The following is a 16,883-nucleotide window of genomic DNA, read 5'->3' on the forward strand; positions in this document are numbered from 1 at the left end:
ACCCAGAGATTCCCCTCCCCGTTTTCTCCTGTGGTTCAGGGGGACTCTGAGGGTGGGACTCAGACAGCCTCGAGCAGGGGATGGATGGCCCTGAGGGATTTTCGCCGAAACATCTTCTTGATGCATAAAGTCTTCATGGCAAGCAAGGGGGTGAAGAGGAAGTGAGCGAGGAGGCAGGCCCTCCCCTAGCCACACCAAAGAAACCTAAGAGGGCCGCAGGTGGGTCCGGGAACCTATTGCATTGTCTGGGACTGTCGGGTGGAATTGGATGTGCACCCCAGGGATGGGAGGAACTCCATGGATGATCCGCAGGATGTCCCTTTGGACCACCAGATGCTGACGTGACTGTGGCACCGGGTGTGGACCCAGATGTAGCTAATGCCGACCGAGATCCGGATGAAAGATTGGAGGGGGATGATCCTAGAGTTGTCAGTTTTATTTAAGAAGGTGGAACAATGCCCTCTTATTCCCTGGGTCTTGGAGGAATTGGGGGTTAAAGTGACTCAGGAGGAGTTGGATAGCACGGAGGTGAATCCGTTCCTGGATGGGCTGAGGGGCCCCTGCGAGTGCCTTTCCCTTACTTAAGATCAAGAACTTGGGAAGCTATATCCCCTGCAGGAGGAGAGTTTGGAGTTCCCTGTATGTACCCGGATCAGTCCAGACTCCTGGGTTTGGCCCCCCTCTAGCAGATGGAGACAGAGCAGTTACCATAACAACGTTCTGCCTATAAATAGAATGGTGCCACCTACAGTCCGGCAGGACCCAGTTACGGTGGTGGTTGCAGTCCAACCACACGAGCAGGGGGTCGAAGATGTCCTCCCCCACGTGGACTCTGCTCACCACAGATGCCAGCCTGAGCGGCTGGGGAGCACACTGCGAAGAACTCACCGCACAAGGGCGGTGGAACAGGGAAGAATCAGGGTGGAACATCAACCGTCTAGAGGCACGAGCAGTCCGGTTAGCCTGCCTACAGTTTGCTCACAGACTGCGGAATCGAGCAGTCAGAGTGATGTCCGACAACGCCACCACGGTGGCATACATCAACCGTCAGGGCGGAACCAGAAGCCGACAGGTATCTCTAGAGATAGCCCCGCTGATGGCTTGGGCAGAGGCGAATCTTCAGGACATCTCCGCCGTCCACATTGCCGGGAAGGACAACACCTCGGCAGACTTCCTCAGCAGAGAACGCCTAAATCCGGGGGAATGGCAGCTGTCACCCACAGCCTTCCAGATGATTGTGGATCACCAGGGGGATTCCGGACATGGACTTATTAGCGGACAGGTCCAATGCGCAAGTACCCAGATACTTCAGCCGCAAGCGAGATCTGTTCTCACAAGGGATCGACGCCCTGGTTCAGCCGTGGTCTCCAGGGACTCTGCTATATGCCTTTCCTCCGTGGCCTCTGCTGGGCGCCATCATCCACAAAATTCAAAAGCACCGGGGCCTAGTTCTTCTAGTGGCACCAGACTGGCCAAGAAGACCCTGGTACGCGGACATGAGAAGACTACTGGCAGGGGAGCCCCTTCCCCTGCCTCCTCTCAGGGACCTGCTTCGTCAAGGTCCCATCCTCCACGAGGATCCGGCTCAATTCTCTCTTACGGTCTGGCCATTGAGAGGGCTAGACTGAAGAAAAGAGGTTACTCTGAGCCCGTGATAGATACACTCCTCCGAGCTCGCAAGTTTTCCACATCCCTCACCTACGTAAGGATTTGGAGAATATTTGAAGACTGGTGTGATACTCAACGACGCCAATCCACATGCGACCACAATTCCTATTGTTCTGGATTTTCTACAGGATGGGCTTCAGAAGGGTCCCTCCCTAAGCTCCATCAAGGTTCAGGTGGCTGCGCTGTCTTGCTACGGTCCCAGGAGGGATGGCAAGACCATTGCCAAGCATCCAGATGTTTCTCGCTTCCTGAAAGGAGTCAAGCACATTCGTCCGCCACTCAAGTGGCCAGTGCCTCTGTGGAACCTCAACCTAGTTTTGGATTTCCTCGTGGGATCCACCTTCAGACCCCTTTGGGGCCTGTCTCTCCGTTCGCTAACTTTGAAGATGGTGTTTCTGCTGGCAGTGTGTTCCGCACGCCGCATCTCAGAGCTACAAGCGCTGTCCTGCCGTGATCCCTTTCTCAGAATCACTCCAGAGGCTATCCATCTTCGCACGGTTCCCTCCTTTCTTCCTAAAGTGGTCTCACAATTTCACCTCAACCAAACCATATCCTTGCCTACTACGGCGGGTTTGAAGAAATCAGAAGAAGGGCGTTTAGTAAGCCATCTCGACATTGACAGATTGCTGCCCAGATATCTGGAATTGACACAAGACGTACGAAAGACGGACCATCTGTTCGTCCTACACAGCGGAAAGAAACAAGGTGAAGCGGACTCTCGGCCCACCATCGCCCGCTGGATTAAAGAAGTTATCAGAGCAGCTTACGTAGAGGCCGGGAAGTCACCGCCTCTACATGTCAAGGCTCATTCTACCAGAGCACAAGCAGCTTCTTGGGCAGAATCCAGGATGCCGTCGCCTGCAGAAATATGTAAAGCGGCGACATGGTCCTCCCTCCATACCTTTTCCAGGTTCTACATTCTGGATGCCCAGGCCAGGGAGGACACAGCATTTGCGAGGGCAGTCCTACACGGTCCTCAGGCAGCCTCCCACCCGGGCTGGGAGTAAAGCTTTTGTACATCCCATTCGTTCTGAGTCCATCTGGCTACACGCCAGGAAATGTTGAGATTACTTACCTGATAATCTCCTTTTCCTTAGTGTAGACAGATGGACTCAGCATCCCGCCCAGGCTGCCAGTATACTTGGGGTTCACCGATTCAAGGTAGGCCATGTCATTTTCTTACATAAGAGCGTCCACTTTGCCAGGTGTCGACACCTTCCGGTTGTGAATGCTGGTGGTCTCCAGCTCCTATCAATCGGTCAGGGGAATCCTGTTTCACTAATTTCATTGATCGTCAGTACATCCATAACAGCTTTTGCAAGGAAGATTACTGAGTTGCTTCGCTTCCTGTGGGGGTATATATACCCATGCTGACGTCAGATCCGTCTCCAACTGCTAGCACGAGCTTTACCAGACTGTATCCGATTGACTTCTAACCGTAGAGAATTCAAAAAATTACTGAAAACTCATTTATTTACTCAAGCTTTTCATCTGCAATAATTTTCATTTTAAAACTTTTTGTTTTAAAATTTGTTTGTGTTTCTGTTTTTAAATTATGTATGTGCTTTGACCACTTGTAAACCGCCTAGACGGATATATATTTATCCATTGTGTGGTATATAAAAACTTTTAAATAAATAAATAAATACTATACCCATTAGTTCTGAGTCCATCTGTCTACACTAAGGAAAAAGAGATTATCAGGTAAGTAATCTCAACATTGTGCGTTGTCTCAAGCAGGCGATCGGTTCAGCATATACTTCTAGGGGGTCAGTCAGTGCCTGAAGTTTTGAAGGCTCATTAGATGTGTTTGCAGGCAGCCTCTTGGGCTGAGGCCCAGCAGGTGTCGCAAGAGATTTGCAGGACAGCAACTTGGAAGTCATTGCACATTTTCGCCAGACATTAGTTGAATGTCGGAGCTCCAACTGAGGCCGGTTTTGGGGAGAGTATTCTGCGAGCGGGACTCTCTAGGTCCCACCCAGTTTAGTGGGCTTAGATACATCCCAGGAGTCTGGACTGATCTGGGTATGTACAGGGAAAGGAAAATTGAATTTTACTTGCTAATTTTTGATCCTGTCGTACCACAGATAAATCCAGATACCTGCCCATGGTATAAGGTGGAGAATCATATGTTCGTTTTCATAGTTACTGCAGAGTTGTTAGCAGATCACTGAGCTGTTTTTACTTTACTGAGGTTTGTTCTTAGCATATTACAGCATCACCACCCTCTTGTTCTTGGAGATTAGCGTGGGCTGTTAAAATTGTTTCCTAGCGTGTAGCTAGATGGACTCAGGATCAATGGGTTATGCTCCCCTCCCAGCAGATTGAGACTGAGTCAGATTTCAAAGCTGACTTCATCCTACATACACCCCTGCAGTGACCTCAGTCCTCCAGTATTCTCTGTCTCCAGCAGATGGTGGACATACCTCTTCCTATGGGGATTGCTGTACTTTTTGGAAGGAAAAATTCTATGTTTAAATTGAAGAAAAATCGAGCCCCACTCTCCTAGAGGTCCCTCCCCCAGTTGAGAATTCCTAAGGCGATTTCCGAGATCCCTCAGAGAAGTGCTTTGGTCCCATAGCAGGTTCCCGGTGTGGACTTGCTGCTTGTGCAGCTGAAAGGCAGCGGGAGCAGGGAAGCCGAGTGCAGTAATGACTGCCAAAGCCCTCTCCCCTGCAGCCGGAGACCGTTTCTGTACTCAGCTGGTAAGCGCTGAGCCTAGGTAAGTTTAAAAAAAAAAAATCTGCCTCCTGGTCAGAGACAATTAGAGAGGTTTCGGTAAGACTTCCTCCGGTCTCTGTGCTCTGCATGCCATACTGACGTTGTTCCCAATCCTGTTGGGGTAAGGGGAAGTGGGCTTCCAAGCGGGTTGAGCAGCCCCCCCCCCCCCCCCTTAGGGGCTAGACTCTGCTTTGGGCTTGGTCGGCACACCGCATGGTAGGCCACGGTGGCGCCATCTTGTGCAAGCTTTTTTGTGCACAAGATGTCTGTGCGCGCAGTGCATCGGATCTGCGCACTCGCCACATGCATAACGTTGGGACTAATACCTACGCGCTCAACCTGGTAAGCGCAGGAGATGAGAAAAACCGGGCGCATAGGCGCACGACATCTGTGCACATAACATTTTAAGCTCGAGCCAAGAGAACACACAGTTACCACCAGCAGCTAAGAAACATAAGCGCCTTTCTCCCTGCACTGCTTGACATATTAGGGCTTCACAGTCTGACCTGGATTCTAACTTATGTCAGCACTGTGCGGAAGCCCATGGAGAGTTGGCCTCCCTGGACTTTGCTAAGCCTGGCTCCTCGCATTCAGAGGATGGGTTAGCCACAGCCTTAACTGGAAGTACCCCGGATCTGAATACTCCCTTGACTGGGTCATCCTTGGAAGAAGGAAATTCAGCAGCACCTACCTCAGTACCTCCTGGGCTAGGCATGGACTCTGCTGCATTTTCTTGGGTAGAATTTTTCCAGGGTCTACAAGCCTTCGATAGGCGCATTCTACTACCTCGCTTGCTCCTGTCTGGACGGAAGCTCAGCTGGTAAACCCTCCCTCTCCCAATCCTATCATCAGACCTCGAGGCATACCTCGCCTTACCAAGGGCATCTCTGGTTGGGACCCAGATGGCTGAGACGAAGAGGACGATCCGGACCACTTGGAAGAAGGGGAAATTCCCCCTAGGTTGGAACCAAATCGAAACATGTTGCGGTTGTTTCATAGAGACGAATTGCCGGCCTTGGTTTCCCAGATCCAGAAGACACTGGGAGTCCCTGGGACTGATTCTATGACTGAACCAAAGAAGAATCCCATTTTGATCTCCCTACGGAAAGCCTCTTGCTAATTTCCAGTACTGGAAGCCATCTAGGAGTTGATTGACCTGGAATGGGATGCCCTGGAAGCAAGTTTTAAATGGTGATGAATGTTAGAAACTCTATACCCACTGGATCTGGCTGTAAGAGAGCGTTTGCGTTTCCCTAAAGTGGATGTGCTGTCTGTGCCATCTCTAAGTGAACAACTATCCCAGTGGAGGGAGGAGTGGCCTTAAAGGATGCGCATGATAGTTGGATGGAGTCCATCCTTAAACAGGCCTTTTACGCAGTAGCAATGACCTTACAAAATGCTTCTTGTTGTACCCTGGTAGCTCTTGCGTACCTTCTCCTCTCTCAGAAAGTGGATGACTCGGGGGGGTGAATTCCAGAACTGTTATAGAACCCGCCGCCTCCTTTTTAGCAGACACAGGCTCGGATCTAATCCGTACTTCAGCCAGAGGAATAGCCTTGAAGGTGGTGGCCAGAAGACAACTATGGCTGCAGAATTGGTCAGCAGACTCAACCTCCAATCTTACAAAGATGCCCTTTAAAAGATCACTCCTTTTTGGAAGCGAATTAGAAAAGCTGGCCAGTAAATTGGGTGAATCCCCAGTTCCCCGGCTACTGGAAAATAAAAGAAAGCAGTTACAATGCTCCTCGCCTATGAGAGGCCAATCCAGGGGCTCCCAAAATTTTTGCCCCTACAGAAACTCAACATTTCAGAAGTCTTGGCCCTTTGGGAGGTCTGTCCTTTTGTAGTCGACAGCCCAAGAGAGGGGCAGGCTCTGGTTCAGGTTCATACTGAACCCCCCAATGAAATTTTGCCGACCCACCCTCTGAATGAGGAAATAGAAGAGGGACAGTCGACCCCCCCTACCAGCTGTGGGTCGAGATCACTTCAGACAAATGGGTGCTGGATGTCATTCAAGAAGGATATGTGCTGGTATTTTGCAGCACTTCCCAGGACATATTCATGATGTCTCCTTGCCACACTCAGCACAAGAAGCAGGCAGTGGAGTCTACCCTGTTGAGGCTTCTCAGGATGAGGGCTATAATTCCAGTACCTGTGCCCCAGGAAAATATGGGGCGTTGTTCCATCTATTTCAACGTACCCAAAAGGAAGTTTCTTTTTGCCCCATCCTGGACCTCAAGTGTCAACCGACATCTATGAGTGAATCATTTCTGCATGGAAACCTTACGTTCCGTGATAATGGATGTACAATTGGGAGAGTTCTTAACCTCCCTGGACCTATCAGAAGCCTACTTACATATTCCAATCAGTCAAGAACACTAACATTTCCTATGCGATGGAATTTTGCAGTATTCCTTGGGACATGTTCATGTCTCCTTGCTACTCCCCACAGAAGAAGCAGGCAGTGGAGTTCACGCTTCATAGGCTTCTCAGGCTGAGGGTTGTGGTTTCAGTGCCCACGTCCAAAGAAAGTATGGTGCGATATTCCATTTATTTTGTTGTACCCAAGAAGGAGGGCTCCTTTCTTTCCATCCTGGATCCAAGAGGGTTAGCAGTCATTTTCGCATAGAAACCTTATGATCTGTAATAATGGCAGTGCAGTCGGAGGAATTTCTGACCTCCTTGGATCTGTCAGAGGCTTCCCTTCATATTCCCATCCAAATGGAACACCAACACTTTCTACGCTTTGCAGTGTTGGGGTGCCAGTATCAGTCCCGAGCATTGCCCTTTGGTCTAGCCATCGCCCCAGAACATTTTCCAAGATTATGATGGTCGTAGCAACAGCGTTGAGAAGAGGGCATCCTGGTGCACCCGTACTTGGACGACTGTTTGATCCAGGCCAAGTCCGTGGAAGATTGTCTCTGGGTGACCAACAGGGTGACCTCATTGTTCAGGAACTCGGTTGGGTAGTAAACTTGGACTAGAGCAGTCTCAAGCCTTCCAAGTCCTTGGAATATCTGAGAGTCTGGTTCGACACCAAGCAGGGTAAGGTCTTCCTTCTGACCATGCGGATAAGGAACTTGATGTTCCAAATGCGTCAGTTGATGAGCACGATATACTGGACAGGGTGGAGCTCTCTCAAAGTTCTCAGTTTGATGGCGGCAACCCTGGAAGTAGTGCTATGGGCGAGGGCACACATGCGACCACTTCAACGTTCACTGCTGTCACCTGGAACCCGCAGCCTCAAGACTATTCGATTTGCCTCCACTTACTGATGGGAGTATGGTCTCTGCTCCAGTGGTGGCTGCAGGAAGCTCATCTGAGAGGCATGTGCTCCTGTCCTCCCCGAACTGGCTAGTTCTTATAACAGACGTGAGTCTCCAGAGCTGGGGAGCTCACGGTCAGGAACTGTCGGCACAGGGATGTTGGACTGAGGAAGAGACCACCTGGAACATCAGCCGCCTGGAAGCCAGGGTAGTTAGATTTGGCGTGTCTACAATTCAGACACACTCCAGAGTCAAGCGCTCTGCGTAATGTTGGACGACGCAACGATGGTAGCCTACATCAACCACCAGGGTGGAACCAAGAGCCAGCAACAGTCACAGGAGATAGATCGCCTTATGGAATGGGCAGAAATAAATCTACAGATCTCAGCCTCCCACATCACAGGAAAAGATGTCAGAGCAGTCTTTTTGCAGGGAGAGTCTAGATCCAAGAGAGTGGACATTATCGGCCAAAGCCTTTCAACTGATAGTAGATCGCTGGAGTCTCCCGTCCATCAAGCTGCTGGCCGCATCTCTCAATGCGAAGGTTCCCCAATTCTTCAGTCGCAGAAGATATCAGTGGTCCCTGGGGATCGCTGCTCTTGTTCGGACCTGGCCAGTAGAAGAGTTGCTATATGCCTTCCCTCCATGGCCCCAGCTGGGCAGGATCATTCACAGAATGGAGTACCACAGGGGATTAATCCTAATAGCTCCAGATTGGAGCAGGCGTCCAAGTTATGCGGACATGCGGAGACTCCTGGTGGAGACTCCCATGTGCCTCCCCCTGCACAGGGACCTGATACAGCAGGGACTGGTCCGTCATGAGGATGCGACTCAATTCTGTCGTACGATCTGGCCCTTGAAAGGGCTCACCTGATGAAGCAAGGATATTGTGCGGCAGTAATTGCCATCTTAATCCGTGTCCCTAACATATGTGCGGGTCTGGAGAGTATTTGAGGCCTGGGGCGAGGAACACTGTGTCCCCCCTCGGGCGGTCAAAGTCCCACTAATTCTGGAATTTTTGCAGGACGGCTTGAATAAAGGTTTGACCCTTAACTCATTGAAGGTGCAGATAGTGGCGCTCTCCTATTTCAGGGGCAAAGTGAACGTAATCTCCCTGTCAACTCATCCGGACGTGGCCCATTTTCTGAAAGGGGTGAAGCTCCTTCGGCCACCTCTACTGTGGCTGGTTCCCTTGTGGAATCTTAAACTAGTATTGGAATTTTTGGCAGGGTCCTCCTTTCGGCCGCTGCAAGGTCTTTCCTTGCATTTATTAACCTTGAAAATGATGTTCCTGGTGGCTATATGCTCGGCATGTTGCATCTCTGAATTGCAGGCATCGTGTTGGGAACTGTTCCTCCAGATGACTCTAGCAGCATTACAGCTTCGTTCCATTCCATCCTTGCCCAAGGTAGTCTCAGAGTTTAATTTAAGAACATAAGAACATGCCATACTGGAACAGACCAAGGGTCCATCAAGCCCAGCATCCTGTTTCCAACAGTGGCTAATCCATGCCATAAGAACCTGGCAAGTACCCAAAAACTAAGTCTATTCCATGTTACTTTTGCTAGTAATAGCGGTGGTTATCTAAGTCAACTTAATTAATAGCAGGTAATGGACTTCTCCTCCAAGAACCTATCCAATCCTTTTTTAAACACAGCTATACTAACTGCACTATCCACATCTTCTGGCAACAAATTCCAGAGTTTAATTGTGTGTTGAGTGAAAAAGAACTTTCTCCGACTGGTTTTAAATGTGCCACATGCTAACTTCATGGAGTGCCCCCTAGTCTTTCTATTATCCGATAGAGTAAAAAACCAATTCACATCTACCCATTCTAGACCTCTCATGATTTTAAACACCTCTATCATATCCTCCCTCAGCCGTCTCTTCTCCAAGCTGAAAAGTCCTGACCTCTTTAGTCTTTCCTCATAGGGGAGCTGTTCCATTCCCTTTATCATTTTGGTTGCCCTTCTCTGTACCTTTTCCATCGCAATTATATCTTTTTTTGAGATGCGGCGACCAGAATTGTAGACAGTATTCAAGGTGCGGTCTTACCATGGAGCGATACAGAGGCATTATGACATTTTCCGTTTTATTCACCATTCCCTTTCTAATAATTCCCAACCTTCTGTTTCCTTTTTTGACTGCCGCAGCACACTGAACCGACTATTTCAATGTGTTATCCACTTTGACGCCTAGATCTTTCTTGGATAGTAGCACCTAATATGGAACCTAACATTGTGTAACTATAGCATGGGTTATTTTTCCCTATATGCATCACCTTGCACTTGTCCACATTAAATTTCATCTGCCATTTTGATGCCCAATTTTCCAGCCTCACAAGGTCTTCTGCAATTTATCACAATCTGCTTGTGATTTAACTACTCTGAACAATTTTGTATCATCTGCAAATTTGATTACCTCACTTGTCGTATTTCTTTCCAGATCATTTATAAATATATTGAAAAGTAAGGGTCCCAATACAGATCCCTGAAGCACGCCACTGCCCACTCCCTTCCACTGAGAAAATTGTCCATTTAATCCTACTCTCTGTTTCCTGTCTTTTAGCCAGTTTGTAATCCACAAAAGGACATCGCCACCTATTCCATGACTTTCTATTTTTCCTAGAAGCCTCTCATGAAGAACTTTGTCAAATGCCTTCTGAAAATCCAAGTACACTACATCTACAGGTTCACCTTTATCAACTCTTTCAAAAAAGTGAAGCAGATTTGTGAGGCAAGACTTGCCTTGGGTAAAGCCATGCTGACTTTGTTCCATTAAAGCATGTCTTTCTATATGTTCTGTGATTTTGATGTTTAGAATACTTTCCACTATTTTTCCTGGCACTGAAGTCAGGCTAACTGGTCTGTAGTTTCCCGGATCGCTCCTGGAGCCCATTTTAAATATGGGAGTTACATTAGCTAACCTCCAGTCTTCAGGTACAATGGATGATTTTAATGGCAGGTTACACATTTTTACTAAGGTCTGAAATTTCATTTTTTAGTTCCTTCAGAACTCTGGGGTATATACCTTCCGGTTCAGGTGATTGACAAACTTAAGAGTAGTAAATCAGGTCTACCACATCTTCTAGGTTCACCGTGATTTGGTTCAGTCCATCTGAATCATTACCCATGAAAACCTTCTCCAGTACGAGTACCTCCCCAACATCCTCTTCAGTAAACACTGAAGAAAAGAAATCATTTAACCTTTCCGCGATGGCCTTATCTTCTCTAAGTGCCCCTTTAACCCCTCAATCATCTAACAGTCCAACTGACTCCCTCTCAAGCTTTCTGCTTCGGATATATTTTAAAAAGTTTTTACTGTGAGTTTTTGCCTCTACAGCCAACTTCTTTTCAAATTCTTTCTTAGCCTGTCTTATCAATGTCTTACATTTAACTTGCCAACGTTTATGCATTATCCTATTTTCTTCTGTTGGATCCTTCCAATTTTTGAATGAAGATCTTTTGGCTAAAATAGCTTCTTTCCCCTCCCCTTTTAACCAATGCCGGTAATCGTTTTGCCTTCTTTCCACCTTTCTTAATGTGTGGAATACATCTGGATTGTGCTTCTAGGGTGGTATTTTTTAACAAGACTACGCCTCTTGCACAATTTTTACTTTTGTACCTGCTCCTTTCAGTTTTTTTCTAACTCTTTTTCTCATTTTATCAAAGTTTCCCTTTTGAAAGTTTAGCACAAGAGCCGTGGATTTGCTTACTGTCCCCTTCCAGTCATTAAATCAAATTTGATCATATTATGATCACTATTGCCAAGCAGCTCCACCACCGTTGCCTCTCACCAAATCTTGTTCCCCACTGAGAATTAGATCTAAAATTGCTCCCTCTCTCGTCGGTTCCTGAACCAATTGCTCCATAAAGTTATCATTTATTCCATCCAGGAACTTTATCTCTCTAGCTTGTCCCGATGATACATTTACCCAGTCAATATTGGTGTAATTGAAGTCTCCCATTATTACCACACTACCAATTTGGTTAGCTTCCCTAATTTCTCTTAGCATTTCACTGTCCATCTCACCATCTTGACCAGGTGGACGGTAGTATACTCCTATCACTATAGTCTTCTCCAACACACAAGGGATTTCTACCCATAAAGATTTAATTGTGCATTTAGTCTCGTGCAGGATGTTTATCCTGTTGGACTCTATGCCATCCCAAACATAAAGCACCACACCGCCTCCTGGGTGCTCCTCTCTGTCATTGCAATATAGTTTGTACCCCGGTATAGCACTGTCCCATTGGTTATCCTCCTTCCACCATGTCTCTGAGATGCCAATTAAGTCTGTCATCATTCACTGCTATACATTCTAATTCTCCATCTTTCTTCTTAGCCTTCTGGCATTTGCACACAAACATTTCAAAGTTTGTTTTTTGTTTGTATTTTCATTCTGCTTTTTAATTGATAGGGATGTTAGAATTTTTTAGCTCAGGTGAGTTTTTAGTTACAGGCACTTGAATCAGTCCTTTATGTTGCCATCCCTAGATAGGCACAAGGATGCGGAAGAATACTGCCTCCTCCATCATTTGACTGTCAGTATTTAAATTTGGTGCGGTATCTGGAAATTTCGGAACAGGTCCGAAAGACTTGACCACCTGTTTGTCCTTCACGGTGGAAGGAAGTAGGGCGAACCAGCTTCACGGGTTACCATAGCTCGCTGGATTAAGGAGTTGGTCATGGGAGCCTATGTGGAGGCAGGAAAGCTATTAACCTTCTCAGGTTAAAGCTCATTCCACTAGGGCTCAGGCAGTCTCATGGACGGAAGCTGGACTGCTGTCTCCCATAGATATCTGCCAAGTGGCATCGTGCTCCTCCTTGCACACCACCTCCAGGTTCTATCGCCTGGACGTTCAGGCCCAGGAGGATGTAGCCTTTGCAAGGGCAGTGTTAACCGGACTGCGGGCAGACTTACGCCCCGATCGGGAGTAGCTTTTCTGCATCCCATTGGTCCTGAGTCCATTTGGCTACACACTAGGAAATGGAGAAATTACCTGATAATTTTGTTTTCCTTAGTGTAGACAGATGGACTCAGCATCCCATCCTTGGCTGCCCAAGAACTGTGTCCAGGATTCACCCGTGGAGTGGATATTTATTCCAAGAGATTACAGGTAAGTCTTCATCCAGTCCCTAGATCAGGGCACTTATATTCTTACTGGAGTTCAGTGTTTATAATTGGTTGAATACAGTTAGTTATCTGTTTTTAATCATATTTTTTTTCTTTAGTAGTATGTCCACAGTGGCTTTTGAAGAGAATACTGGAGGGCTGAGGTCATTGCAGGGGTGTTTGTAGGGTGATGTCAGCTTTAAAATCTGATTCCATCTGCTGGCTGAGGAGCATAACTCATTGGTCCTGAGTCCATCTGTCTACACTAAGGAAATGAAATTATCAGGTAAGTAATTTCTCCATTTTAGTTTTGGCATCTTGGCTTGGATAAGGTTCCATACTGAGGTGGCACACTGTTATATAGCAATTTCAATAAAACTTTGTCTCCATCTGCTGGCAGGGGTACAAAACCCAGGAGTGTGGACTGATCTGTGATACTACAGAAACAAAAATTAGCAGGCAAGAACCAATTTTCCTTTTTAAGTGATCCAGCGTGGAATCCTTCACAGTGCACATGATGCTGTAAGTTTTTCTTCTGATGTTTTAGCGGCGTTCTTCCCATTGGGGGCCACTTTTCTTTTTGTACTTGTCCCAGTCAGGCTGTTTTAGTTTCAGATGTTTGTTTCAGGCACTGGTGTTCTATAGAATATTTTTGGTTCAGCTGCTGTGGTTTTATTTCCTTTATTAGTTGCCTCCAGAGCTTGACTTAACACTGGTGAAAAGGGAGGACTTTGATCCTTCAGTAGAGAATGCAAGGTACTACAGCTTAGTACAGGAACAGAACTGCAAGGTTCGAGCTCCATCGGAATCTGAGCTTCAGCAGCAAGCAAAACTGGATTCATCAGCTTCCAGAGCGCAGAAGCAACAGACATCACAAAACAAACCTGAGCAAGAAGATGCCTCTAGGTGAGGACACCTTATCTTGTCTGTGCTTTGACCCCCCCCCCCCCTCCTCTCTTTTCATAGTCAGGTTTCTGGGGTGTGGGTTAGAGATGAACTTCCTTATACTCTTCTTCATTCATGCAGTACCCCTCTATGAACAAGTAAACTGCACTTTTTTTTTTTAATTCTGCCTTTCATGACTGGTTAACCACTTCAAAGTGGATTTCCCTGTCCCCAGAGAGCTTACAATCTAAGGACCTGGTTTAGTAAGGCTTTTCTTTCATTCTGTGTCTATGGGTAAAATGCTTAGTAAATGATGCCGTAAGATTATACCTGAGGCAATGGAGGGTGAAGTGACTTGCGTAAGATTCACATCCTACTGCTCTAACCAGTAGGCTTCTCCTCCACTCCAGGCATTTCTTCCTGCACTTTGCGGCTATGGATTCATCAGAACTCTTGGATGAGTGCCAAACAGTGAGGCAACATGTCTTCCAGCGAGTAGATGTTGACTTTGTGTTCCCCATCACATAGATTCCCTTGGAGCTTCTCATATGTTTTGCTCTCGCTTGTTTTTTGTTTTGTTTTTTTTACTTGCTTTGGGGGATTTGATGATGAACAGGAAGATACTCTGAATACTGTGGTTGTTGGGTTCCATGGATGGCTTTTTTTTTTTTAATGTTGGAAGATTGGGAAGAATAGTCATTAGCTCAGCAGCATTACCAAAAACACCGATCCACATACCTTGATTTCATCCTGCCAGTCAAATCATTACTTATTTCACTCAGACACCCTCCTTAAAGGATTAGACAAAGGCCAATCTTTTGTCCTTGCTCTTCTTGACATCTCATCAGCATTCGACACCATCAACCACAATATCCTACTAGATAGACTCTCAGAAATCAGCATTACAGGAACCGCCTGGAACTGGTTTAAATCCTACCTCCACAACAGAATCTATAAGGTTAGCATTGGAAACAGTGAATCTAACCCCATTAACCTTACACGAGGAGTTCCCCAAGGCTCCTCCCTCTCCCCCACACTATTCAATATCTACCTCCTCCCCCTTTGCCAATTGCTCGCTGACCTAGGCCTTGCCCAGTTTATCTACGTGGATGATGTCCAAATCGTCATCCCAGTTACTGAATCCATCCCAAAATCCCTAAAGATCTGGGATAACTGCCTCTCCTCACTAACCTCAACCTTGCCCTCAATACCTCCAAAACGGAACTCTTCATCATCTCACCAAACCACCATAACCGTCCACAACCCGACTCACCTGTATTGAAGGTTCAATACGTCAGAGACCTAGGAGTAACTTTAGACAACCATCTTAACCTCAAAAAATTCATTAACCACACCACTAAAGACGGTCTCTACAAACTCCACATACTAAAAAAATTAAGACCCCTTCTCCACCCCTATGACTTCCACACAGTCCTCCAAGCCTTACTCTTCACCAAAATCAATTACTGCAACACCCTCCTCCTAGGCCTCCCAGCCACCTCAATCAAACCACTCCAAATGCTCCAAAACGCGGCACGCAGAAGAGATCACATGACCCTCATACTCAAGGACCTCCACTGGCTTCCAATATGCTTTACAATATGCTTTACAATTCTCCACAAGAGTCTCACCATCATCCACAAAACCCTTCATAACCAAAACATCCAATGGCTGGATAACTCCGTACACTATCTCTCATCTAACAGACCCACGAGAACGGCTTACAAAGGAACCCTCTACACTCCTCCCTCCAAACTTACCTAACACATAGCCACTAAAGAACGGGCCCTGTCCATTGCTGGACCAACCCTTTGAAATTCTATGCCCCCATACCTACACCAAGAACACTGTACCCAAACCTTTAAAAAAAAAAACCTTAAAACTTGGCTCTTCTCTCAGGCCTTCTCCTCCCCTGCAGACTGTGTATACCGTAAATATTGTAAATAATTATTTTAGCGTAAACAAGTGTTAACATTCTATTTTGTTACCATACTTCGCATGCACCTGATTTTGCTACTCCAACCCTTTCTCCCCTCAGTTCTAGTTCCCTTTCTTAACCCCCTCTCTTAACATGTAATTTCTTATTTCCTAAAGTTATTGTAAACTGATGTGATATTCACTTGAACGTCGATATAGAAAAGTTCTAAATAAATAACTTTAACTCTTTTTTTTTTTCTTTCTCTCCTTGTCTTCCTCCTCTTGCCTTTCTTACTCCTAGAAGAAGGGAGTTGGCGGAAGGCGCAGGCCATCAGCTGGAGCTAGATGTAGCCTATCAGCGAAAACAACGTCAGAAACAGCTGCAGCAGCAGTTCAGGGCAGCGCAGCAGCAGCAAAGACTAGATGTGGATGTGACCCCAGCTGGTGACCAGCATGATCTAGGTATGAAACAGGTCCGGAGAGCTAACCCAAACAGAAGAAGATTTGGGTGATGAATGCATGGGTGCAAGGCTAAGTATCATTGTAGTAAAATATTTCATGCCAAAATCCCCCCAAATCCTATCCCCTACCTATACAGGAAGATCAAGGTACATTGTTCGAGTCAGCTGTACAACAGTGAAACAAGAAAATAGCCCGTAAGAACTGGCAATCCAGGGGTTTTGAAACGTCACACATTTAGATCCTTTTCACTACAAGGAAAAGCTGAGTCTTTGTAAAGAACCTGCATGTTGTCAACTGTATTTTTCTGATTTAGAAATATAAAACAGAATCATGTCGGATAAAAACCAATATCCTGTAATTAGTACTTTTTGGGAGAAAGTGGTGATACAGATTTTGAATATGAGTGGTTTGGAATTACCAAATGATTCAAGAGTATTTACTCTATATTTTTATTTATTTTTTTTTTGGACCGGAAAAGTGAGAGAGAACATTTCCAAGTGGTTATGTGATTGTTGGGTGGAGAGTCCCTCTCAGGTGATGGGAGCAGATAGAGCCACCCTCAGCAGGAGAGTGGTCAGCAGATGTTTGCAATTGGTATGAAATGGAACTTCTCTCAGCCAGGGTTAGAGAGAAATATGAAAAAGTGATCTTTTGGAGTCTGGTAACTTGTTTCTTTGCTCCTGGGAGTTAAAGGGTAGGATGTGATGTTATGTATGGTCGCCCTTGAAGACTGTACCGTGTGCTCCTCAATTACACATCATTTGGTTATGTATTACTCTTTTTTTTTTTTTTTTATTAGGTACTGTTGAAGAGGGTTGGGGGGGAGATTATAATGGAAAACTGGTTAA

At 46.4% G+C, this 16,883-nt stretch overlaps 1 protein-coding gene across 9 annotated transcripts in view; it reads left to right on the top strand.

Moving 5' to 3' along the window:
* RAD52 (RAD52 homolog, DNA repair protein) overlaps nt 1-16,883 on the top strand; it is a 95,914-nt gene that overhangs the window by 44,811 nt on the left and 34,220 nt on the right. For 8 of the 9 annotated variants that reach the window (XM_029599930.1, XM_029599923.1, XM_029599929.1 and 5 more), the window contains 2 exons: nt 13,460-13,677; nt 15,875-16,035. In XM_029599930.1, the coding sequence (XP_029455790.1) occupies nt 13,460-13,677; nt 15,875-16,035 (379 nt within the window). The remainder of the gene's footprint in view (nt 1-13,459; nt 13,678-15,874; nt 16,036-16,883) is intronic. The other variant, XM_029599924.1, reaches the window with a different exon arrangement.

This window comes from Rhinatrema bivittatum, chromosome 4, assembly GCF_901001135.1.
Source record: "Rhinatrema bivittatum chromosome 4, aRhiBiv1.1, whole genome shotgun sequence".
Lineage (NCBI taxonomy): Eukaryota > Metazoa > Chordata > Amphibia > Gymnophiona > Rhinatrematidae > Rhinatrema > Rhinatrema bivittatum.